Source organism: Hippopotamus amphibius, chromosome 3 (assembly GCF_030028045.1).
Source record: "Hippopotamus amphibius kiboko isolate mHipAmp2 chromosome 3, mHipAmp2.hap2, whole genome shotgun sequence".
NCBI lineage: Eukaryota > Metazoa > Chordata > Mammalia > Artiodactyla > Hippopotamidae > Hippopotamus > Hippopotamus amphibius.
Window position 1 is genome coordinate 111,267,472 of NC_080188.1, and position 27,742 is coordinate 111,295,213.

Below are 27,742 nucleotides of genomic sequence, written 5' to 3' on the forward strand. Positions count from 1 at the left end.
TTTAGTACTACAAGGTCTGATTGCTTTAATCCAAGGATATAGAGGAATCCCTGATACAGAAGGCCAACTATAAGTTATACACAGATTAACATTTATGAGTTAAGGGTTGTTCAAGGGCCAGCTGTAAATATTCAATCTCCTCTGCCCACTCAGGTCAATTCTGAAGTTTGAGCTACCCTCTCTCCAGAACTCTTCCACAGAATTTAAACAAAATTCTTATCATGGGACTTGGATACTACACCCTTCCTTGGCTAACTTTCTTACCAGGCTCCACTTCCCATACAACCCAATAACTATTCTTGGGAACAATTCCTAATAAATCACATTTACACCAATCATTGACTCAGCATTTCTTTTTCAGTAAACCCAACTTAAGATGGTAGTATAATTTTTTACAATACATTATTTGTGTAATTTTCCAGAAAAAAATGTCATTTTCAAATAAATGTATTCTGAAACATTAAACTTCTTTGGCATTCATCAACTTTTCTCAGCCTGCTGAATGGAACTTGATTACTTCCAGCACCTCTTCTCATCACAAAAGGGACTCAGACATTTTAAAAACAACACTTTGAAAAAGTCAAAGTCTGAAGAATTCTTTGGGCTATGTAGTCAGACCTAGTTTGCTCTTAGCTACAAAATTCCAGGTCCTTCTTTTTCTGGGAGAAGAATGACAAGTGAATAGAGGTGGATGTCAGGAAGAAGGGACTTGACTTCTGCTAGAACCACTAACTGAATTACTTTTGGAAATTCATTCTTTCCCTTTTAAGATGTAAGTTTTCTCACTGGTAAACAATAGGGTTGTATTAGATGTATGATTTTATTTTTTTACAGAATGATTTTGCTCAGAATTTTTCATGCTATTAATAATAATAAACAATAATAACTAAAACTACTCTGGTAGAATGAGGTGATGGGCACAAAGTACTGCCATTCTTCTAAGCACATTTTCTAGACATCTTCCTTCAGGTCACTCAGAAATAATTTGAGTCATCTCCACAAAACCAGATTACTTTCAAAGCACTGTCTGAAAACTACGGGACTAAATATGATCTATGGTCCCATGCTGTTCAGTCATTTTCTGAGTTTCAATTTTTTATAAGCATTGTAGGAATTCTAATTTGCCAAGGGAAATATCTCTCACCAGTGCTACTCCTGACCCAAGCCTGAATCTCCTCCATTCCTTACAGCATTAATGTCCACTTGTTCCTCCAACTGTAAATTTTATTAAATGTAGTATCATTCATGAGGATGTGAAGTACACCAGGGCTTATACTAGTTAAAAATTATAAAATCTAAAGTTGAAAAAAACCTTTTTTTTTAAATCATATTTTTTTTTCTTTTTTATGGCTGCACCACTTGGCTTTTGGGATTTTAGTTCCCCACCAGGGATTGAACCTGGACCCTTGGCAGTGAGAGCCCAGAGTCCTAACCACTGGACCACCAGGAAATTCCCAAGAAACCTTGTCTCTTGGAAAATTTGAGATCTAGATAGTGCACACTGCTTGGAAAAATGGTTATTCTTTTCAAGCTGTTAAGTGTAACTTTTCTTTAATAATGCTGCTAGGGAAAATATGAAATTGTGAAAATTGCTGTGCTGCGTGGGTCTGATTTAAAATATGTTATTGCAATGAGATTGATTTTAATGATGTGTTTGGGGATTCAAGGTTTCCATGATTATCATTTGTCATCATTTTTGTCATAATCTATCCCACAAAGAAGTTTCTAAATAACTATATTAACACATTTATTTTATTTATAGAGGCTCAATTACCAAGTTCTCACAGATCACTCTCCTGTGACAACTCAGAACTGAAGGTGAGACAAATGAGTCCCAATGGTACTTTCTCAATGGAGATGCCATGAAACCATCTTTCAAGTTCTCCTGGGCTTTCAGATGAAGATCTAGGGAGAAAAAAACAAAGAAAAAAAAAAAAAAAAAACCTACTCCCTCAATACAAGTGAAAAACCCAATGTTGAGTACTATTTTCCAGGGGAGAACTGGAAGGGGCACTGCTTCCATTGCATGTTCATCTGTAAAGTTCTTGCCTCAGTTGTATGTTATCTCATTTACATGCTTATCTGTAAAGTTTCTCTCCAACAGTGAGGAATCTAGGTTCTATTACTTAAAAGCCATTTAATTCCTTGTTCAACCCCAATATACATGTATACCAATTTCAGAATTAACTTGAACCCCCATGAGAAACAAGTTTATAAACTAGAATACAAAGTGTATGTTCAGTTCCTTTTGTCTGTAATTTTACAGTGTCTAATCAAAGCACCATTTTCCAAATTACTTGGGTCAGTAAATCCCCTCACTTGAGTGTGATTATGTCATACATTTATAGTATGGTTACATACATTTCTCATAGTGTGCTTTTCTTCCTGGCATTGGCTGACAATCTAGTTAACTTTTTTATTAATTTACATATAAAATTTAGTCTTTGCAATATGCAGTTCTATGAATTTGTGACAAATGCATAGAGTCAAGTAACCAACTTCTAGGTAACATGCACAACAGTTCCTTCACCTTACAAATTCCCTTAATGCATCTCAAAGTCAAATACTCTCCCCTCCCAAAACTTTGGTCAACTGAACACTTTCTCCTAAAATTGAGAAATGGAAAGATAAAACTTTCTTTATATGATATATATAAAACTAATGTTAAAATAATATTATAAAAAAACAATCCTAACAAATTGTGGTTAATAAGTCCTCTTTATTGTCATTTGAATTCAATCTAATTTATTTGTAGGTATGGATTTCTATAGAAGATTTGTACTTAGTTAATTTTCCAACATGCACATACCAAGTACGTCAAGCCATTTTATAAGCAAGACATAAATGAGACCAGAACATTTTTCCATCTGTATTAAGTAAGTTTGCCATTTAAAACATAATTAAGTACTGCACAGTCACAAAATAATTACATAATATCTTAAGCATAGTTCATGCTAATACATAGATCCTGACTGATACTGACAAATTGTGATCATGTCAAGCTGTGATATGTAAGGATTTGCTATTTTTTCCTGTCAATGATCATATTATTTTTTCATGAAAAACCTTAATACTTTTACAAGGATGAGTCAAAAAGTATCTGCACACTGTCTGTAGAATTTACAGAAGTTTTAATATAACCAGAGTGCGGATACTTTTGGACTCACCCTTGTATTTATTGTGGAGATTCACAATGTATAATATGAAACTTCTGTGACTCTCGGTGAATAAGAAGCAGGGATTAGGGAAGAAAGGGATGAAAGAGGATGTGTGAGCCACATGTGTTAATGCATCGTGTACAGAGAATATTAGATACTAACAACCCCCACTCCCATGCAGCCACTATACTGAAGCCAATTTGGTTCCTTGGAGGAGCTTTCTTCCTTGACTGTAGGTGGCTGCTACCTCACTGTGTGCTCACATGACCTCTACTGTGTGTGTGTGTCTACATGTGCCTGCATATTTTTGTCTACGTGTGCCTGCATAGAGAGAGAGAATGAGCAAACTAGTGCCTCTCCTTATAAGGCCACTAATTCCATCACGAAGGCCCCATTCTCATGACCTTATCTAACCTTAACTACCTCCCAAAGGACCGTCTGCAAATACCATCCCATTGTGGGGTAGGACTTCATTTTATGAATTTGGGGAGGATACAACTCAGTTCATAGCAGATACATTGTTTCCAAATAGGTTTTAAAACAATATTCTTTCTGCACACCTTCACTGTGGACACAGAAAGGCTAAGAAAACTATCTGGGAGAGTGCTCCTTAGGTCATCAAGGAAATCAAGTAATAGTAAATAGAGACAACCTAGAAGAGGAAATGAACATTCATGAGCATTTCAAAGAGTAGGCCAAGGATGTTCAGAAATAGATTCTTGGGAGAATTAGATATTTAGTTCTCTGAAAGATATGTTGTTAGAAAGTTCACAAGGTAATTCTCATCTTTCTTCCAAGGACAGATTTAAATCCTTTTGTTGAACAACAACCACCATATGAACAATTAAAACAACAACAAATAAATAATAGCAGCTCAAAAACTAGGAAATCTTAAGGCAATAATGTCCTAGGCAGAGCTGTAGACATAAGTTCCTCAAAACACAAGAATAATGCTAATTGATCTCTAGCCTGCCTTGGGATTCCCATGGGGTGTGGACTGTAATCTTTCTGATGATCTTATTTGCATCATATTCTAAGTAAAATCCCTTGGGGTAGGTCACTGACAAAACCCTGTAATTTGTTGCTGCCCAAATCCACTTGGAGGAGGAGTAGGAACACTTTCTACCCAGGTATAGTTTTGAAGACTATATTTCAAAATTGGAATAAAAATGAATATTTTAAAAATGAACTAGAATAGATTTTAGAATAAAACATTTTTGGTGGCATTATGGAAACAAGGGTAAAGAGTGTTTCCTCCAATCTTATTTTAGTTATGTATATGTGCGCTATTATATAAAATATATTTTTATTAGTTTGGAATAAAAAAAAAAAATTCAGATCTCCAAGGCAGAATGTATTCAACCACTTGGTCAAGTCAGGCACTTAATTGATTCCATTGTAAACGGTGTCAAAACTGTCCTTCTCATTTTAGCAAAAGCTAGTCATTTTACCCAGAATGAGAGGTGACCACGTTAACATTTTCATCATTGTGTCCCTTAATATACCTTATATAAATAATGTTAATTATGAGCAGGGGGAATAAACTGAAATACTATTGCAAAATGTAATCTTCCAGTCCCCATTATCAAGCATCTAGAAGTGGCTACATTAGGGGTTGAGTGAAAAAGTCATGGCTTCCACCCATGGAGTCTAAAATGTATCAAAAGAAGAACTATGGATGCAGATGGGAAATCATAGGTGATGTGTAAATGAGTTATGTATACAATGTTTCTAGAACACAAAAATGAAAACTGGTGGGTAAGAAATCATGGGAATTGAAAATTAGGGGGTTCTTTATAGGAAAGATGGAATTCTGATAGGTGTTGAAGAGTAAATAAGAGGTTTTCCTCCAACACTTTATTCACCATTCATCTGGTAGAGATGAGCACAGAAAAAAAGCATATAGGAAGTAGGGAAGCATGTGAAGTCATATTGTAACTGAGGACCTCAAAAGAGTTATTCTAACTAGATTATTGTGTGTTGGCTGTGGCAGAAGAGATGTGAGTGGAATTCAAATATAAAATATCATGAGTGAGATCATAAAAAATCATATAAATAACATTATTTCAAATATATTCACATATATATGTATGTGCTATCTTCAAGATAAGATGAAATGGGATACTGAAGTTCTTACAGTTGCTAAACACTGAAGCCTTAGCTGGTATCCTGAGATTTTAAACCAAACTTCCAATCAAATACTTGTTCAACTATTCAAAATGGAATTTATGTATTTGTGGGACCACTAACTAGGTTTTTAAGCATTTTGTTGACTTACTCATCTCATGTCATTACTTTTCTCTGATCAATATCATCAGAGATTCTCCTTTTCTGACAGAAAGTTATAAAATCATTCATATACACACACTTAAAATTATTTTTTTATTTTGATGTAAATGCTTTATGAAGAAATCTACCTTCTCCTGATATATTCTTTCATCTATTTCCTGTCATACCTGAAAATACATCAAGTAGGCTCTATATTTCTTTCTTTAATTTATTCTTTCCTGAGACTATATTTGAGAAGCTAAAAATAAAAATAAGACTCTGTCTAAATATGCATTTAAAATGCATATTGTATATAAATCTTTAACTATGGCTATCTGCATCCAACATTTAAGGCTTTTCTGTGGTTTACTTGTTCAATAATCTACACGTTCCAGTATCTTACCCTGGTAAATAAACACTGTCTACCCCACTGCCAGTGAATTTTAAAAGTGATTATGTTGACTATTATGTACATTTACCTCTTAATATATCAAGAGAGCAATTTTAACATAATATCTTCTATTTAAAATCTATTTGTGTCTGCTATGTGCAGGCACATAATTTTGTTTTTATTTTAACATTTACAGTATTTTTAAAAATAAAATAGCACCACTTATTTCTAATCTATATATTTGTAGATTAGAAAACTGAGGAACAAACTAAATTTTTGACACACTAAAATTAATGTAACTAGAGAGTGGCAGAGTCATTCAAATATAGGTCTCCCAAGTTTACTCAAGGGTCTATATTCTACTTGGCATAAACCTCAATGAAATGGCATGTTTCAATAGTTATCTGTTATTAGAAAAGAAACTGTTCATTACAGAAACTCTATTGTATTTTTTCTCATCCATATAATAGCATAAGTGAACTCAGATGGAAATTTTATATTTATTTTTCTAAATTAATTTTTATTGGAGTAGAGTTGATTTACAATGTTGTGTTAGTTACTGCTGTACAGGAAAGAGAATCAGTTATACATATACATACATCCACTCTCTTTTAGATTATTTTCCCATATGGGTCATTAAAGAGTATTGAGTAGAGTTCCCTGTGCTACACAGTAGGTCCTTGTTAGGTTATCTATTTTATATGTGTTTATATGTGTTTATGTCAATCCCAATCTCCCAATTTATCCCTCCCCCTCTTTTCCCCTTGGAAAACAAGTATTTTTTCTGCATCTGTGACTCTATTTCTGTTTTGTTTTGTAAATAAATTCATCTGTATCATTTTTCTAGATTCCATATGTGTATGTTAATATACAATATTTGTTTTTCTGTTTCTGACTTACTTCACTCTGTATGACAGACTCTAGGTCTATCCACATCTCTCCGTGACCCAATTTCATTTCTTTTTATGGCTGAGTAATATTTCATTATACATATGTACCACATCTTCCTTATCCATTAATCTATTGATGAATATTTAGGTTGTTTCCATGTCCTGGCTATTGTAAATAGTGCTGCAATGAACATTGGGGTGCATATGGCTTTTCGAATTATGGTTTTCTCCAGATATATGCCTACATTTACTTTTTAAGAAGGAGATTGCCTCTGTTATTTATTTCAGTATGTCAACTAAAAAAATATTCACACCCTAAAAGTTAAGAGTTATGTTTTATTTGGAGGACAAGCTGAGGACTTCAAGCTTGGGAGGCAACATCTCAAGTAACCCTGAGAAAACTGCAAGGAGGCAAGGGGGGAGCTAGGATATATAGGAGTTTTGCAACAAAGTGCAGATTGTAGGAACAAAAGATTACTGTTAATAAAAGAAAACTAGATAAGTTAAGGTATTTAGTGTTATTCTGTGTTTGGGAAGATGCAAGAGTCTGGGCTCACTGAAATCATTTCTTTGATATGCACCTCAGCAATAAGTAATGAGTATAGAATAGATGCATCACTCATGTTATGTCAGTCAGCATTGCAACAAGGTAGAGTTTGTATCACATAGGCAAGTCTGTCAGAGTGATGTCCCTGCAGAGGGTTAAGATTTTTTTTGATAAAAGCAATAGTTTTAATGTTTTGAAAAAGGTAATGTTAAATTTTAAATAATATGAGGCACAAGTATTGTAAGCAAAGAGTCAGTATGGACTGAATCCTATCCTACCCATTTAATTTTATAAATACCATTGATTTGGGGAGAGAAATATGCCTTTCCCATGAAATATCTCCATTTACTCTGTTCTAAACCCAGAATCCAACTATGCTAATAGTCTTAAAGTTAGCCTTTTCATGTTAACAGCCAAACTTGCTTTAAAGTATATTAAGACTTACATTAATTCAACTGGATTTAATTTTCCCCTCTTCATCCGGACATACTAAAGACACATGACCCAGATCAACTGCACTCAGGTGACAGAATTTATTCTCATGGGCCTCACAGATCGTCAGGTGTTGAAGATGCCCCTCTTTGTGCTGTTCTTGTCCATTTACCTCTTCACAGCAGCAGGCAACCTGGGTATCATCTTGGTCATTAGAACAGATGCAAGACTCCACACACAAATGTACTTCTTTCTTAGCAACCTGGCTTTGGTTGATTTCTGTTACTCTTCTGTCATTACACCCAAAATGCTTGGGAATTTCTTGTACAAACAAAACATTATCTCCTTCAATGCATGTGCTGCTCAATTAGGCTGTTTCCTGGCCTTCATGACAGCCGAGTGTTTGCTACTGGCATCCATGGCCTATGACCGATATGTGGCCATTTGCAACCCTCTCCTCTATATGGTTGTAATGTCCCCGGGAATCTGCATTCAGCTTGTAGCTGTCCCCTATACCTACAGCTTCCTGGTTGCCCTATTTCATACCATCCTCACCTTTCGCCTCTCCTACTGCCATTCCAATATTATTAATCATTTCTATTGTGATGACATGCCTCTCCTCAGGCTGACATGCTCAGACCCTCACTCCAAGCAGCTGTGGAACTTTGCCTGTGCTGGTATCATGTTCACTTCTTCCCTTCTGGTTGTCTCTGTCTCCTACATGTACATTATCTCTGCCATCCTGAGAATGCGCTCAGCTGAGGGAAGATGCAAGGCTTTCTCCACCTGTGGCACCCACATGCTGGCAGTCACCATATTCTATGGGACCCTCATCTTTATGTACTTACAGCCAAGCTCTAATCATTCCCTGGACATAGATAAGATGGCCTCTGTCTCCTACGCAGTGATCATTCCCATGTTGAACCCTTTAATATACAGCCTCAGAAATAAGGAGGTGAAAGATGCCCTGAAAAAAGTCATCATCAAGAGAAACGAGGCTTTTATGTTCATGAAGTTAAGAAAGTGGCTTGAATGAATAGAAATGGAATTTTCTTCATGGTCTGATTTTTTCCTTTTAAAAATCTACCAGAATGCTTATGCTTAATGTGGGATTTCTATATGTCTGTTCACTGTGTAATACATCTCTGTAAAGATTTTTACTTAGAATGAGATTTCAGATGTAAAAGTAACCATAATAATTTAAGCCCATTGATTCATTTTCCAATGAAAATGCATTAGAAATAATTAATTCTCTGCTTCATAAGAATTTATACCAATTTTCCTGTTTCCAGATGAAGAATTTCATAACAAGCCGTTATCTAGATATATAACTAGTTACAGGACAAAGGTTTGGCCTCTCCACCTGTTCAAAATCCCCAGTTCAGGATTCTCCAACTTCATTAACAATATCCCATGTGAAAAGCAAAGATACATAGTATATTTTTTTCTTGATTTGTTAGTTTCTTGGACAAATATGACAATATAAAACCGTTTCGTATTTATACATTTAACAAATTGTCTTTATTGAGGAAAATAGTACTATATCCTAACTATACCTGTATCATTGATTTAACATGGCCTGTAGTCTGGTCTGGTCTTCAAAAACTAACTCTCAAGTGAAATGCTATTTTTTTAATCCTATGAGACCTCATTATATTTTGTCAAATTATCTAAAAAAGAATTGTAATTCAAGAATAGAATCCCAGGAGTATTTTATATTAACAAATATACTCAAAATAACTGAAACATCATAGGTCATTTTCCAGTAGCAAGAATTGATGCAGTTATACTGGGCAATTCTTGAGTAAGTGGATCATTACTGATTAAGGTATAGCTTATAACATAACGGACGCATTAGGCAATGCAGCCTAGTGAAAACAACATGTGCCTTGTAGTCAAAAATGGCACTGAAATATGTGTGGGCTCTCACCAATTTATTTGTCAATTAAAGAAGGACAATGTTACAAAATTTGGAGTTTTCTAAAATATTAAACACACAAAAGGGTAATAATAAGTGGTAGGCACTTGTATATCATCTCTCTTCCTAAACACCTGAGCTCTAGTCCCAACTCTACTAAAAATCTTGAGAAAGCAACTTATATATGAGGATTACCATACACAACAGATAACTATGATATGCATAGTTAGATAGATGCATAGATATAGATATATAGATATGAATGTATAATTTCAAATAAGTGTAATGATAATTTTACAATTTTCAGTTACACAGAAGTTGGTTTTGAGTTTTCAACTCATGCATATCTTTTTAATATATATTAATATATACTTATTATACGCCATTTGAATGATTAATAATGAAAGACTAGGTACTTTCATTAGTACTATGAAGATTCTACAAATAACCAGAGAGAGGAGGTTCAATATATATGTTTGTGGATCATAGAGACAAAGGGCTGGCTTAATCCACAGTTCTCAAAAGTGTCTTTTCTTTAAACACAGTTACCTACTATTTGAACATTTCTGTGGCTCCTGCAGCAGGTTTTGAGCCTGTATTCTACATACTGAACGCTTGTCATTAATGTCCTTCAATTCACAACCCCCTGTCTTGGCAGGCTGGAGCATTCACTGTGCCACAGCTCTTCAATTAAAGAGCATAGATTCCTTGGTGTCTAAGAGCCTGAAAGTGAATGTTGGGTCTGACATTCCCTGAGTCAAAAGATCGCAGACAATGTCTTCCACTTCCATATGCATCAGTTTCTTCAGTAATGTGAAGGCAAAACCAATAACAGCTTCTAAATCTATTGTCATGAGCTCAAGACAAGATAATGGATAAATTTCTTTCCTGAATGTCATTCTACTAAGATATAATGTGAAACTATGAAGGTATTCAACTTAAGCATAAATGACATGAATATATAAGACCAACATAGCAATATAATATTGCTAAGTTCAATATTAAATTAAGCTTTATGTTTAAGTGTTTTTGTTTATCATTTTAAATGGAATCTTGAAAACTATATTTTCACATTTCTTTAAAGTTACACTTTTATAATGGTAAAATTTTCATTACAGAGCATTGTAACAGAAGACATTATCATATCATAAAAAATGAATAATATCTTTCCACTAAACATATTGGTTTAGATACACTTTCCTACCTTATACATAACCATATTTCACCCTTTCCTTCATTGCATTGGCTAGTACATTAAGAATAATGTTTAGTCAGAGTCATGACTGTTAATTATGAGTTGAAATGTCTAGTATTTCATTTTAATATAGTACTCTGAAATATGTGGCCATCTCTGTTGAAATATTATCATGCCATACTACCCATGATACTGGACTTTTGTGTACCTGAGATCCTACATTTTAATTCAAGACATTCTGTCCTCTTTAACAATCATCCAGACTACTGAGCATGTTGGAATTTCTGCCTGGAGTGAATCCCTTCAAATCAGAAGCAGGCAGCACTGACTTCTGAGGGTGGCCCCTGGACCAGTGAGGATTATCTTCCCAGTATGGTCACCATCAAATAAGCATGAGTGAAATCCTTAATCCACAAAGTGGAAGATGGTCCAGAATGGATGTTGTGGAGATGACACTCTAATATGCTTCTACACACAATTCATGGCCAAAGGCAATAATTCAGAAGTGATTGAATTCATCCTCTTGGGACTCACAGACAGTCCAGAACTTCAAGCTATTCTTTTTGGGATCTTCTTAGTGATCTACTTAATTAGTGTCATAGGTAATCTTGGATTAATTATGCTAATTTGTATCAGTCCTCAGCTTCACACAGCTATGTATTTTTTCCTTAGCCACCTAGCTTTGGTTGATTTTTGCTATACCTCCTCGGTCACTCCTAACACTCTGGTGAACTTCCTCCAAGAAACTAAAAGAATATCCTTCCCTGCTTGTGCCACTCAGCTGTGTTGCTTTATCACCTTTGTGGTTTGTGAAATGTATATGCTCGTAGTCATGGCCTATGATAGGTATGCAGCCATTTGTAACCCTTTACTCTATTCCATTGTCATGAACAGAAGGGTCTGTATTCAAATGGTGGTTAGCACATATCTGTATGGCTTTTCTGTGGGACTCCTACAAACAATTCTTACATTCCACTTATCTTTCTGTAATTCAAATATAATAAATCACTTCTACTGTGATGATGTCCCCCTGGTTGGTCTGGCCTGTCATAAAACCCGTTACAAAAATATCAAAGAACTGTTACTGTTCACACTTGCTGGTTTCAATACCTTCTTCTCTCTTCTGATCATCCTCATCTCCTACATATTCATTCTGTTTGCTATTCTAAGGATTAATACAACTGAAGGCAGGAAAAAGGTATTTTCTACTTGTGCTTCCCACCTGACTTCCATCACTATATTTTATGGTACGATCATCTTCATGTATATGCAGCCAGAATCAAGCCATTCTCTGGATACTGATAAAATAGCTTCTGTTTTCTATATAGTGGTCATTCCCATGCTAAATCCTCTAATATACAGCCTGAGGAACAAGGAAGTCAAAAATGCTTTGAAGAGAATTATGGAAAAGGTGTGTTCTACTATAAAATAAATGATCTATGGTCTAACTGAAAGCCTTCAGAGTTAGGAGGCAAAAACAGAAAAAAACAAAGTACAGCAAAAAACAGACTTCCAGTAGTTTTTCTGCATTAGCATAGCTTCAGTAACATGCTTTCTAATGTGATAATATTAAAAAAAGTTATAAATACAGAGGATGCATTTAGTTTTTAATTTCATATTCTATTATTACAAAAATTATAACTCCTGATAATATTGAAGGATTTGAGAATGAATGAAATTCAACTGTCAATAGTGGATTAATTTTTGTTTCATAGATCACTGAATTTTTTTTCCCATAGAGGAGTTCTGACTTGAATGCTTCAATTTATGAATCTTGCATTTGTAAAAATCATCCTGTAAGTCCCCTACATATGAACCTTCAAGTTGCATACCTTTAAAGATGTGAACATGTGCTCAGATGTCCAATCATGTAAGTTAGTTCACATTTGGCGTACATTGTCACATGCGTGCATCCTCTACAAGTGGTTATGCTTTTGTGTACTTTACTGTACAGTCCTGTATAGAGTACAGTAGTACAGCATTTTTACTTCAAGCTCAGGATGTCTGGAAGCAAGCATGAAAACAGCAGTGATTTAGCTGATACTGCTAAGAAGCGCCAAGCGATAAAGATGGAATCAAAAGTCAAAATAATTGAGAGAGTGGAGCGAGGCAAAAAGATGGTAGATGGTGTTCATTCTTATAACATTAATCGGTTCAACCATGGACACAATTCTAAAGAACAAGGACAAGATCACAGAACATGTGAAGTCTGCTGTTTGGTGATGTAGACAGTAATATCAAAGAAGCATGGAAAAGTGATGGAGGAGGTGGAGAGACTTCTCAGTGTGTGGAGGTAGGACCAGTATCAGCGTGGAGTCCTGCTCAACTTAATGCTGATTCAAGAGGAAGATAAAAGCCTTTATGAAGACATGAAGGAAAAACACAGTGAAGAATCATAGGGCACATCTTTTAATGCCCAGCTGTGGCTGGTTTCATCAGTTCAAGGCTAGAGCCAACCTTCACAACATAAAAGTAAGTGGCGAGGCAGAAATTTCAGCTATGATAAGCTGCCTGGGAATTTCCTGAAACATTTTGAGAAATTATGGATGAAGACGCATATTTACCCAAGCAGTTTTTAATGTGGATGAGGCAGGACTGTACTGGAAGAGAATGGCAGACTGAAGTTATATCAATAAGGGGGATAAGTTGGTGCCAGGTTATAAAGCAGCAAAAGACAGGCTAACTTTGTTGTTTGGTGGCAATGCTTCTAGTGATATGAGGCTGAAGCCTCTCTTAGTTTATCATTCAGAGAACCTGAGACTAAGAGTAACCCCAAAGCTTGAGTTACAAAGGTCATTTTCCAGGACTGATTTTTCCACCATTTTATACAGGAGGTAGAGAAATATTGCTTACAGAAGGACATCCCATTCAGCATTCTTTGTGCTCAGCAATGCTCCAGGCCACCCCCCATTCATGGGTGACTTTCATCCCAACATCAAAGTAGCACATCTGCCACCAAATACTATGTCTCTTCTCCAACCTATAGACCAGGGAGTTATAGCAACTTTCAAGAAATATTATTTACATCACATTTTTCATCAAGCAGTGAAAGTGAGTGACAAATCAGGAACAAACTTGCAACAATTTTGGAAGGACTATAACATCTACAAGGTCACACAAAATGTTGACTTTGCTTGGCATAAGCTGTCACCATGAATGGGGTGTGGAAGAACATTTGCCCTCAGTTTGTTTACAATTTTTGTGGATTTGAGAAGATGGATGAGGAATCCAAAGAGGCCTTTAGCAAATTAGTGTCCCTCCATGTGAAGCTGGAGCTAGATCTGCAAGAGGATGACATCATTGTGCCCCTTGCTGTGCAGCACAAGGAGCTTACTAATGAAGACCTGATGGAATTTGAGGCCCAGAGAAAGGAGGAAGAGAGGCAACAGGAAGAAGAAGTAACTGAAGAACGGAAGAGATTCATGATGCAGGAAATGGCAAGGGAATATTCTTTGAGGAGTCACTGTTAGTTTCTAAGGCACAGGACTCAAATGTAGAATGGTACACAAAGGTTGCAGCAGCTGTTGAGAATGCAGTCCAGTGGTACCATGTCATCTATGGCGAGAAAAAAGAGCTACTGCCCAGCAATCACTGCATCATTTTTTCAAGAGGGTAGAAAGAGTTGAATCCAGCAAGGAACCAGAACCTGTGCCATCAATGTCAGGTGTGAGTGAAATTGCAGCCTGCCCTCTGTCTCCTGTTGCTGATGATGCTTCAGCTCTACCACCTCCCACCTCCTCTTCCTCCTCCAGTCAGTGACTCTTCTTGCCTGTTCACTCGATGTCAGTTCCTGTATGCCAGCTGTCGGACTTACTACTGTACTTTTCAAGGTGGTGCGCTGTGAGATTAACAATGCTTTCTTTATGCTTTGTGGGGTTTTTTTATGTATTATTTGTGCGAAAGTATTATAAGCCTATTACAATGTTATATAGCTGATTGTGTTAGTTGGGCACCTAGGCTAACTTTGTTGGACTTATGAACAAATTGGACTTGTGAACCTGCTCTCAGAATGGAACTTGTTTGTATGTAGGGGAAATACTGTATCTACTTTAGATAACTAAAGCAGCTTTAAATCTTTAGCATGGTATAGAATACACACACACACACACACACACACACACACACTCTCTCTCTCTCTCCCAGTAAGATGAATCTGAAAAGAATTGTTGATTCTGAAGACCTTGCAGGGATATTGGCATCAACACTGATGGAAAATCTAACTTAAAAAGATTAAAAGAGCAACTTGAATTTTACCAAGTGAGCCAAGTCCTTCAGTATAGAATAAGGCCTGCGGATCCAACAATAATGTTAATTTTCTGGTTTTTATTGAAGTTCTGTGGTCATTTAAGAATTTCCTTGCTTTCAGTAAATATACACTTATAACTATATGAGTAGATTGCACTGAATCTGTAGATTGCCTTGGAGAGTATAGTCCTCTTAATAATACTGATTCTTCCAATCCATGAGCACAGTATATCTTTCCATTTGTTTATTTTTTCTTTAATTTCTTTCATTAATGTGTTATGGTTTTCTGAGCACAGGTCTTTTACCTCCTTGGTTAGAATTGTAAATGGGATTGTTTTCTTATCTTTTCTTTCTGATAGTTCATTATTAGTGTATAGAAATGCAACAGATTTTTGTCTTAACTTTGTATCCTGCAACATTATTTAATTCACTGATAAGTTCTAATAGTTTTATCATAACATCTTAAGGATTTTTTACATAGAGATTCACGTCATCTGCAGATAGTGACAGTTTTACTTTTTCCTTTCCGAATAGACATTTTGTTGAAGATTTTTGCATCTATGTTCATCATGGATATTGTCCAGTAATTTTCTCTTTTTTCTAGTGTCTTCATCTGGTTTTTGTATGAAGGCAATATGGAACTTGTAAAATGAGTTTGCAGGGAAATGCAAATCAAAACTATAATGAGATATTACCTCACACATGTCAGAATGACTATTATCAAAAATGTAACAAATAACACCTGTTGGCAACACATAGAGAGAGGAAAACCCTTGTGCACTGTTATAGGAATGTAAGTTGATGCAGCCACTATTAAAAGAGTAAAAGTTCCCCCCAAAATTAATAACATGATGGAAGCAACCTATGTTTCCATCTATAAAGAAGATGGAATTTTACTCAGCCATAAAAGAAAAAAAGAGAGAGAGAGAGAATAAAATCCTACCATTTGTGACAACATGGATAAACCTAGGGGGTATTATGCTAAGTGAAATAAGTCAGACAGCAAAAGACAAATACCATGCATTTTCATTTATATGTGGAATCTAAAAAACAAATGAACAAACAACAAAACAGAGAACAAACAAATAGCTTTGAAAGGATTGAGGGGTGGTGACATGGTGAATTAGGTGAGGACCATTAATAGGTACAAACTTCCAGTTACAAAATAAGTCACTAGATGAAATGCATAGCAAGGGGAATAGAATCAATTACTTTGTAACAGTGACCTGTAATATCTTTGTATAATAACAGATGGCACTGGACATATCATGGTGATCATTTTGTAGTATATAAAATATTAAATCACTATGTTGTGCAGCTGGAACTAATATAGTGTAGTAGATCCATTATACTTCAACTAAAATAAATAAGTGGGCACTGGGAGAAAAAGCAGTAAGTGAAGGCTACCTCTGGGGATGGGGATTATAGGTGATTTTTACTTTATGTTTTTATATATTTCTAATTGTCTGCAAAGAACATGTACTGTTTCTAACATTAGAGAGAAGACAATAAATGTCATAAAAATAAGTCAATAAGAGTAAAGAGGAGTCATGTCTTTAACTGATTATCAAACAATTCAAGGAAAAAAATGTGGTAAAATATTAGTATTTTAGGAATCTGGGTAAAGAATGTACCAGAAGTCTTTGTAAAATGTTAGCATTTGTTTGTTTGTTTGTTTTTTCTTTTTATAATCTTTTCCATTATGGTTTATCATAGGACACTGAGTATAGTTCTCTCTGCTAGGACCTTGTTTATCCATTCCATATATAATAACTTACATCTACTAACCACAACCTCCCACTCCATCCCTCCAAGGCAACCACAAGTCTGTTCTCTATGTCCGTGAGTCTGTTTCTGTTTTGTAGATAGGTTCATTTGTGCCATGTTTTAGATTCCATGTGTGATAGCATATGGTATTTGTCTTTGTCTTCTGATTTACTTCACTTAGCATGACAATCTCTAGTTGCATCCATGTTGCTGAAAATGGCATTATTTGGTTCTTTTTTATGGCTGAGTAGTATTCCATTGCATATATGCACCATGTCATATTTATTCATTCACCTATTGATGGACATTTAGGTTGTTTCCATGTCTTGGCTGTTGTGAATAGAGCATCTTTTTTGTAATTCTGAAATTAATTCAAAATAAAAAAGTTAAAATGAAAAAACAAGTCCCTTAGCATTTATTATTTAATTTCAATTTCATATTTTATTTGAACAACACTTTTTAACATTGGTGTCCCAATTCCAAATCCTTTGTAACTTTTAAAAAGCTATAATTTCTTACAAATAATACTTAAAAGCAATATATCTTTCCTCAAGAAATAAATAAAACCATTCACCAATCTTCCCTAAAGCTTAGTTTAACACAATTGCCTTTTGTTTTATAATAGCTTATTACTAAGGTTGTATTTTTCATTTGTTACCAACTAAAACAATATACCATACCTTTTTAGAAAACTTGAAATCACAATTTGGTGTAACAATGTTTTAAATGATGGATCTGTGTTAATAACTTTACAATCAGCCATAAAATTTCAGCCAAAGTACTGAAATATATCAACGTCCCTTTTCAAGGATTTAACTCTTTGAGTAAGAATGAATCTGGCTCAGTTTCATTGCTTCGCATTTGAAGGTCAAGTACTTTACAGGCACGACAGACAGAAATGAACCTCTCAGTCAGCCATATCATTTTTATTGTGCCTGAAGTGTCCCCTGGCCCTAGGAGAGAATGCTTAAATCATCTCCACCATCCGTCAGCTTCCTGGTCGCTTCCACATCAGACACAGCCACCTTCTACTACGCCAGCGTCACCAGTGTTATTTCCTCCTAGAACAGGTTTTCTCAAACGTATCTCATGATATTATAAGCCCATGGCAATGAACCATAAAAAAGAAATATAATGCTAAATAAATTTCAACAATGTTTTACAATATAGCTTTTTGCTTAAAGACACAATTTCCATTAGTATAAAAAAGAAGTGACAAGTCTCCTTTATTTATTCCTTTATTTATTTATCTAACTTATTGAGGTAACATTTATTTATAACATTATACAAGTTTCAGGTGTACAACATTATATTTCAACATTTGTATACAGCACAGCATACTCGCCACCAAAAGTTTAGTTTCCATCCATCACCGAAGAGTTTGCCCCCTTTACCCATTTCTCCCTTCCCTCTTTTCTTTCTGGTAACCACTACTCTCTTCACTGTATCTCTGTGTGTGTTTTTCTTTGGCTTGTTCATTTATTTTGCTTTTTGTTTGTTTTTTTGTTGGCTAGGTTCCACATATGAGTGGAGGCATATGATATTTGTCTTATTCTATCTGACTTATTTCACCTAGCATAATACCCTCCAGGTACATCCATGGAGTTGCAAGTGGCAAGATTTCATCTTTTTTTTTTTTAATGGCTGAGTAATAAATATTCCATTGTATATAGAATTGATATATAATCTAGCTATTCTACTTCTGGGTTTTAATCCAAAGATAACAAAAATATTACTTCAACAAGATATCTGCACCCCTATGTTCATTGCAGCATTATTAATAATAATCAATGTATGGAAATAACCTAAGTGCCATTGACTAAAGAATGGAGAAGTTCTCTTTTAATTTCTTTAACCCTCATTTTGTAAACATTTTTGATAGCTTAAAACTTTTTTTCAGAAATTTCTTTTTTACACTCAAAAAGTCTGTTTTCGACTCCATGGCCTACTTATGGGATCTAAATTCTCTGGGCCTCATTAAAGAGTCAGTTTTCTTACTTTTAAAATGAGAGTTAATCCAATGAGCTCCATGAACATTCACCTCATTGGTGGTTTGATTCAATCCCAAATTATTAAAATTATCATTCTACTAAAAATGTATAATGTTCTTCTTGTAGATGTTTAGGTGTCAAAAATGCCAAATCTGTATGTAAAGGGAGAAGGGGGGAACCATCTAACTGAGAGTATCACTCAATCACTCAAATATAAAACACTGAGAAATACCATTTCTCACTTATGAGGATTTCAAATAATATAACATAATGTCCTCAACTCAGAATCCATAATCTTAATTATATCTGCCAACTTCCTCATGCTATGTAACCTAACACATTTTCAGGTTCCTGGGATGAGGATGTGGACGTCTTTGGGATGACATTTTTTGTTTACCACAGTAATACTTAGTTTACAACAGACATGCCAGCACAGTCCATTTATTGACAAGAAATCCATACATAAGTTAAATGGAAACGCTGTTGTTCCCCTATTTGGATCAATCTTCCTTTGTATATAAAAACCAATAACCAGCAGAGCACAGAGTTATGGGTAAAGGAGGCAAATGTAAATGGGTAAAAGAAGACTTCTGATTTTTAGACCTATGTATTCTGGCCAAGAGAAAAATTACATTATTAAAATTATTATACATTTGCCACTTTTATTCAGCCTTCAACAGGCCATTGCAAAAGTCTGTCATATCAGCTACTTCAGGTAAGACAAGTAGATTTTATGTTTGTGTATTACTTTATACTTCATTTTCTATAAAATAAATATCCTCTTCAGAAGCAATGTTGCTTGAGGTATATTAATAGTTAAGAAAGTATTCGCATAAGTACATTGCTTTAGCAGAAGCATAACGAACAGGAAAGGGAAATCTATAACCACATTGTGTCTATTCTAGTAATGGCAAATTACTGCTTCTCCAATATTTCAAGTTGCTGATATAATAAATCTGCCACCAGAGGCCCGGCTGGCTGGTCCCTCTGTGGAATATTGTCAAATTGAACAGAGGTTGTTATTTTTTGCTGTTAACAGGTTGGGTACCCAGCAGTGTATGTATAGTAATCAGTGATACAGAGTGCAAGTCTGTATTATTGAGCCAGAAATGACCACCGTCCATCCTTCCATGATGACCTTATCCAGGAGCACGCTGTATAAGGGCAGAGGTGGCTGAGGATAAAAACCGACCACACCTCCAGCATTATGTTCACACTTATCTGATTATTGAGAGGCTTCTCTGGTAAGGATGTCCTGAGGTGAGCACTGCATAGACACACTCTCCCATACTGTACTTTCAGAGAAAACGCTCCACATACCATGTCCCCAGAGCTGCTTGTGCCCAGTTTTTTATTTGCTACCTCCGAATCCCTGGTCATCAAGCCAAACTATTATCCAATATGCCTGAATTACTGTACAGTCCTACTTTTGGATAGCTCTCATTCAAGAAAAGTCAACATCCAAATGTGTTGCTTGAAATTAAGCTCCCTTAGAGGATTTCTCTTCTCCATTGTCTTGTATGGCCACCTTTGAATGGAATTACATAACTGTCAAAGAATGTGAAGGGTGTGGTATTTTATTCAACTTCCAGCTAACTAGTTAGCTGGCTACAGTTTCATAGATTTGGGAAGAAGACATAGGCTGCTGAGTCAGTGACAGAGGACTTCATTACTCACAACCAAGCAAGCCCATGAGTTTCATATTTGTGTCTGTTTCCCTTGCCCCCCAAGTTCAAGGGGGTGGCACAGAGCAGCCCAGATTGGTGCTAAACAGAAGCTGGGCTGTGTCACATCTGAGAAACCCTGAGCTCAGGAAGCCTGAACCTTATGTAATGCAGTTCAAGAAAATTTTCCCTGGAGGGGCAAATTATCTTTAATAAATTGGACAGTGAACAAAACTGTCTTCCTCTCAAAGAAAGACACTGTTTTCCAAAGCTGTTTTCTGTACAAGTATCCTTAAAAAATATCCCAGAACAAAGTGCCTCTGCCTAAAAGACATTCAGAAACACAAGGGAAACCTGGAGAATCATCTGTCAGGTACACCCACCCCTCATTTCTACACGGCTTTGGCTTTTGGAGAATGTCCCCATAAATATGCCATTTCACAGTCACTTGAGAGAGGTTGGTACCAAACATGTTCGTTTCCCAATGCAATATTTAGTTAAGGTAGCTGTCAACAAGACTTCACGCAACAGGGTGAGGTCAATCTGCTTTATTAAACGTAACCATGCTCCTCAGGATCCCAGATCCAGGACACTGAAAAAATCCCCCAAAGCATGGTGTATTTGAGAAAGACAGATGACTTTCTCCTGAAGTTTCTGCAGTGACCTTCTACTTGCCTCAAGGCATTAACCCAGATTCAACAGTATGTATTAGAATTGCAGGGACTCCACCTTTGCCCACCTGGAGAAACTCTAAGACAAACTCATCAGCAACCACTCTTTGCTTCCACCGTTTGTGGCCACAAATCTCTCCCTGTGCAGCCTTCCAAGTGGCAGGCTAAACAGCGAGGCTGTTGGCAACAGCTCAGGAACCAAAAATATAACATGTAGAGCAAGGTTTTTTGTATTTTATTTTTCCTCAGGGAGTTCAGAATGTTTCATTTAAAACCATCCTGTGGCTATGACTTGCTGGGACACCCATATCTCCCTGAAGCTGGGTGGTGCCTCCTGGCTCTGCAGACAGGGCAGCTTTGGGGCATTGGTCATGCACAGGGCTGGCTGTTGGCCAAGGGCTCTGAGGGTTGCCCCTGCTCAGCCTGGGCACCATCCCCTCCTCCCACAGGAGACCACTAGTGGACCAGGGTGTCCTGGGCATGGCCTGCGGGACCCCAGTCAACAAGGTGGCAGACCCTGGGCTGGAACATGGTCAGGCTGTTGCCCAGGCTCACATCACAGCCTCCAGGTACCGGATGCTCCTCAGAGGTCTGGGCACTGGTGTCCATTGGCTGTACATGCCCACGGAAGACCTGGTGCAGCAACAAGGTCGCATCCTCTTGGTGCCTTCATCCAAACCTCAGTAACTCCCAGCTCAGAGAATTTTGTTTCTCACTCTTCCTTAACTCTTTCCCTTTGCTTTATTACACAAATAATTTTACCATATATCACAAGAATCAAAGAAAGATTCTTCCTATTTGGGACAGAAAAGAATGTATTCAAATGTGCAAATACAAGATTCTTCTCTGATCTCACAGAGTGGGTAGGCTGTGTAATGAAGTACCTGACTCCTTCTTTTGCTGTTTGACTACTTACAGCTTTCCAGTTTCACCACCTCCTTCTCCTTTTACTCCAGATCTGGAGCAAGAAACCTGCTCTTCCATCCTTTGCAGAATATGCAAACCATGCAAGCCTTCTCCTGCACATAGGAACCCTCACCCAACCCCACCCACTTACCACAGTAAAAACCCCAAGCCCCACAACCATTACCAGCTCCTCTAAGCCATTTTTCAGACTAGCTTGGGAATTCCTAGAAATCCCCATTATTTGAACAAAACTCTTGTTATCTTCTCTTTTTAGGTGTGTGGTATCACCGATCTGGACATCTAAAGGAAGTTTTGGATGTAGAAGTCCATCCATTTCTGTGGAATGTCAGTTGACCTATGATTTGTATTAATTCTGTCTCCTAGAGATTGAAGAGAAAAAATGAACATTTTTTTAAAATTAATCTTTGCTGTTGCAACGAAATGTCAATCTTAATATTAGTTTGAGACACTAATCTCAGAAGGAAGGTTTGGATGTTACTGACTGGGAAATTCACTTTTATCCAGTGGTTTCTACTAAATTATCCAATGCTACTAAATATAAGGCCCGTATGGAACATTTATTTCAAATAATTTCATAATTTTAATGTAAAACAAATGTGATGGATTTCAAAGCAAATACAGCAAATAATCAAAGCAGACACAGCAATTAATTAGATTGTTTTCCCAAAAGAGATCATTAAAATATTCTTCTACTCTAGATTCCTTAATTAAACATAGCTGAAAAAGTGATCTACCATTTCAAGAGAAAAAGTTTTGTCCCCAATTATTAAACATCAAATAATTGCATGTCCTTGAATATATAATTATATTGTTTTTCAATACTTGTTAAAACAAAGGCAGTACAAAAAAAGCTCCCTGAGGGACTACATACACAAAATACCAAGTTGTCTCATTAATACCCAGGTAAGTTTAAATGTTACTGGCCTCGCAAAGATTCCTTTCAGGTGCACTGGACTGTTTAGGAGTTTGTTGTTGAATTGAATGATTGCATATTTAATATTGAAAGATATCAGGTAGTAGAAAAATGTACTCAATCTATTTTTGTGGGAAAGACTTTGGACTTTAATTATAACTTTTTCCACCTAAACATTTAAGAGATAATTATTGACCATCTTCTATATATTAGGTACAATTAGTGGTAATAATTTAATAGGGTATAAAATAGAAACATTATTGCTTGAAAATAAGAGTTTCAAGCTTAGGATGTGTTACAGACATTAATTGTTGGTTGGAATATAGTGCACTAAGTGTTATGATAAAGTAATCAGTGGAGGCAAAAAAGTATATATGAGGAGAGCTTAATCTGGCTTGAAAAGTCATGAAATCCTCCAAGAGGAAGCCATTCAACAGAGTAAAGAAAATTTAGTAGAAGGAAAGTCAGGCAAAGGAAACGATGACAGAGAAAAAGTATCCTGAGCAGAGAATAAAGCATACATAAATTCTGTTTCATATTTGAATAGTCATGGCAGTTTGGAATACCTGTGACATGGAGGCTAGATGAAGAATATTCCAAGAGAAGCCTGATTTGAGATGCAGAAACTAGGTTTTCAAGAGCTATGCTAACCATGTGAAAGAACTTGGAATTTATCCAAAGGGCAATGAAGACATTGAAGGATTTCATCAAGAGAAAACGAGAATAAAGTTTGTTTCTGTAAAACTTCTTATAAGCTGAAATGTGAGGAAAAGCAAAAAATAGAAAAGAATGAAGGCAAGAATAAAAGTTAAGTTTCAGTTGCACAACACAACACAACAAAACAAAACAAAACAAAAAATCATTGTGTTTGGATTAATGAGAGAATATAAATGACCAGATTTGAAAATTGCATAAGGTATAAAATTGTTAGGAGTAGGGGGAGAAATTGAACATTGGCATGAGGACTAGAAAGGAAAGGAAAAGATAATTGTTCCCTGATTTGGAAAACTGAATGGATAATGGCACTGTTCATTGAGAGAGAAAATATATATTCCAGGTCTTGAGTATTAGGTCCAATGTGCAGAGATATCAAGTTCTTTTTTCCATGTGTAATACTTTTGATGAATATCTAAGTGGTCATTTCTGAGAGGTATTTAGACGTTTAAAGCTGGAGCCGAGAAAAGGAATCTGGAATAATAATATATATTTGTGCATCATCAGCATATAGATGCCTACTGAGGACATAGGATTGAATAAGGTCACTGAACATGACGGTGTAAAAATGAGGGGTTGGGGGAGTTTTGGAGAGAACGTGAACATGTCATCTAAAGCAACATAATAGGAGCAGAGCCTCCAAAGTTGAGATACAAATTGACAAATAATAAATTCAGAGACTGCTTTGTTCTGGAAGCCAAAGTTGTATTCAATACTGTTCAGTGCTACAGAGGTGCCAAAAAAAGAGCCTTTATTGGATTTGAGCAAAGGGAAGGTGATAATAAACAAGGGGAGAGAATTTTTTGGTTTAATGGGAAAGGAAGGTGGATTATACTTGGTTAAGTTATAAATATAATCGGGGGCAGATACCTATTCTAATATGTTTGGTTGAGAAATGGAGATGGGGAGGGAAAAGATAAAGAAGTAGCCAAGAAACAGTTTTCAAGGAGATGTCAATCCAAATTTAAGCTGGTAGGAGCTCTTTATATTTTATGATGTTTTCCCTTTCTCGACCACCTGTAAGGCACGTGTGTAGTAACCTGAGACAATATAGTGATAAAGGAAAATCAAAGTAACTAATCCTCTGCTCTGTTCAAGAAAGGAGGGGGACAAATTCAATTTTGCTAGCTTTCAAGCGTTTAGAATCCAACTTGCGTTTATGGAAATCATCTGTGAAATTTAGTTCTTCTAAATGCTGCCCAAATGCTATTTAATTGGGATCATTTAGATACTTGAAGATAGAAGCTAACATGATATATCTTAATTACTTAAAGATATTTTACAATCTGGAGAATTGTTCACTCGTGTGTATTTTGCCAAAAGACAGCCAGAAAATTTCACAATCCTGTTTCCCTTAATATCAACATTATGTGTGAATTGAAAAAAAAAAAAAAAAACAGAAAATGGAGATAAGCAAAGTGAAGAAAAATTTAAAATTATACCAAACTGGATGCCTAAACATGCATACTGTTAGAATTTTGATTTTGACTTATATTTTCCATACATGATTTTGGTAATTTTAATATTCTTATGAAATGATAAAATGATAATTCTCTAAGATACACTTACAACTTAAGAAATCATTTTGATACATGCTATCAGAGCCACTTATATTCTGATTGCTTTTTTTCTTTGAAAATACAACACAGACTGCTATTGTACTGATTATAAAATTTTAATTGAAGCACTCTTTCTTCTTTTACAGGTTTTTAGGGGATTTCATATCTTGGGATTTCTGCCTGGATCAAATATTTTTACACTAAAGCCACAAGTAAATCATACACAATTCAGAGTGCTTATCAGGATTCTACTTTGACTGAATGTAGCATAACATCCTGGAAAGCCAGGGTTACCTTCTCACACATGTTTGATTATCTCTTACAGAGTCAAGATTATTCAGAGTGTGTGCTCAGGAGGAGTTTATTGTAGAATTGTTTATTTCATGGCAAAAGGCAATAATTCAGCAGTCACTGAGTTCATCCTCTTGGGCCTCACAGATGATCCAGAGCTTGAAGGCATTCTCTTTTGTGTATTCCTATTGATTTATTTAGCTACTGCCTTGGGTAATCTTGGTTTGATCGTGCTAATACAAATCAGTCCTCAACTTCACATACCTATGTATTTTTTCCTTTGTCATCTGGCTTTTGTGGATTTTTACGGTAGCTCCGCCATCACTCCAAACACCCTTGTGAACTCTTTACGTGAAGTTAAAAGTGTGTCTTTTTACGCATGTGCCACTCAGGTGTGCTGCTTTATCACATCTTCAGTTTGGGAATTATTGATGCTGTCTGTTATGGCTTATGATCGGTACATGGCCATCTGCCACCCTTTACTCTATGCAGTTCTCATGCCTAGGAAACGCTGCATTCGAATGGTCACGAGCTCTTATATTTATGGATCCACAGTGGGACTCATACAAACAGTGGCTACATTCCGTATGTCCTTCTGTGGCTCTAATGTGCTCAACCAGTTCTACTGTGATGATGTCCCCTTGATTGCTCTGGCCTGCTCTGACACCCGAGTCAAAGAGCTGATGTTGTTAACCATTGCTGGGTTCAATGTTCTGTGTTCTCTTATCGCTGTCCTTGTATCCTATGTATTCATTGTCTTTGCCATTTTAAGGATCCGTTCCGCTGTAGGAAGACAGAAAGCCTTTTCTACCTGTGCCTCCCACTTGTTTTCTATTACTATGTACTATGGGACCCTCAGTTTTATGTACCTGCAGCCCAAGTCAAGCCACTCACTAGATAAAGACAAATTTGCCTCCATATTGTACACAGTGGTGATTCCCATGCTAAACCCATTGATCTATAGCTTGAGGAATCGGGAGGTAAAAAATTCTCTGAAAAAAATTATTGAGAATGTGCACTCTAGTCATCAATGATGATTGTGTTGTTACTAAAAAAAGCTGGTTATGGAATTAGGAAATACAAAATCAAGGCTTGTACCTTACAGTGCCAGTAAGTGTAGGAGCCTTTGTCATCTGGGGCTCAGTTTCCTGATCTCTATTTCCTTGAAAATAGGCATTTTCTTGTTTTGACTTACATATAGCAGATATTTCATAAATGTTTGTTTAACAGTTGAATTCTAAAAAAAGAGATGAAATGAAAATCCTCCATTCTCTTTGACCTTAAGATGCTTTAATAATAGAGGTGAAGAATAAAGCACATTAAAATCACAACTTTATCTTATTTCACTATGATATTGAGAATTTTAGGCTATCTTGAGAGACATGAGCTATGCAAATAGTATAAATACCAGGTAAGATTCTCTTCCATAGTTGAATTGGAGGGAAAATTAACAAAGTGTTGGGTAAAGAGTTTTGGTTTTAAAATGACTGAAAAATGCCTTACTCTTCACTTTAGAGTATCCTTATTTATATGGTTGGACAGTTTTCAAAAGACTTTATTTTTCAGAGCAGTTTTAGGTTTACAACAAAATCGAGAGGGAAGTACAGAGATTTCTCTTATAGCCCCACCTGCCACACATGCATCGCCTCAAGTTATCAACATCACTCACCAGAATGACACATTTGTTATAATAGATGACTCTACATTGGTGTATCATATCACCCAATGGCCATAACTTACCTTAGGGCTCACTCTTGGTGTTGTATATCCTATGAGTTTGGACAAATATATAACGACTTAATCCATCATTGTACTATTATGAAAAGTATATCACTGCTCTAAAAATCCTATGCTCTGTCTGTTCATCTCTTCCCCAATGCCCCCTCTCCTGGCAAACACTGACTTTCTTATTATCTTTGTTTCTCACTTTCCAGAATGTCATAAAGTTGGAATCATACAGTAGGCAGCCTTTGCAGATTGGCTTCTTTCAAATAGTAATATGCTTTTAAGTTTCCTCTGTGTCTTTTCATGGCTTGATAGCTCATTCTTTTTAGCTCTGAATAATATTTCATTGTCTGGATGTACCGCAGTTTATTTATCCCACCCCCTATTGAAGGACATCTTGATTGCTTCCAAATTTTAACTACTATGAATAAGGCTGCTATACATATCCTTGTGCATGTTTTTGTATACATATAAGT

General features: G+C 36.0%; 3 protein-coding genes across 3 annotated transcripts; all 3 read left to right on the forward strand.

Annotated features, from left to right (window-relative positions):
* The first annotated feature begins 7,753 nt into the window (after window positions 1-7,753).
* On the forward strand, window positions 7,754-8,722 carry LOC130848667 (olfactory receptor 8U9-like). Its single transcript, XM_057727089.1, has one exon. The coding sequence runs from the start codon at window positions 7,754-7,756 to the stop codon at window positions 8,720-8,722; it is 969 nt and encodes a 322-aa protein (XP_057583072.1).
* A 2,549-nt stretch (window positions 8,723-11,271) lies between these two features.
* Window positions 11,272-12,231, forward strand: LOC130849722 (olfactory receptor 5AL1-like). The gene has a single exon (XM_057728847.1). The coding sequence runs from the start codon at window positions 11,281-11,283 to the stop codon at window positions 12,229-12,231; it is 951 nt and encodes a 316-aa protein (XP_057584830.1). The 5' UTR covers window positions 11,272-11,280.
* Window positions 12,232-25,633: 13,402 nt separating this feature from the next.
* On the forward strand, window positions 25,634-26,575 carry LOC130849974 (olfactory receptor 5AL1-like). Its single transcript, XM_057729249.1, has one exon. It carries the CDS (start codon window positions 25,634-25,636, stop codon window positions 26,573-26,575), a length of 942 nt encoding a protein of 313 aa, XP_057585232.1.
* The last annotated feature ends 1,167 nt before the right edge of the window (window positions 26,576-27,742 follow it).

Excerpts from the sequence above, each read along its gene's own strand:
- LOC130848667 (XM_057727089.1), top strand. The coding sequence starts at position 7,754 with ATGACCCAGATCAACTGCACTCAGGTGACAGAATTTATTCTCATGGGC.
- LOC130849722 (XM_057728847.1), top strand. The coding sequence starts at position 11,281 with ATGGCCAAAGGCAATAATTCAGAAGTGATTGAATTCATCCTCTTGGGA.
- LOC130849974 (XM_057729249.1), top strand. The coding sequence starts at position 25,634 with ATGGCAAAAGGCAATAATTCAGCAGTCACTGAGTTCATCCTCTTGGGC.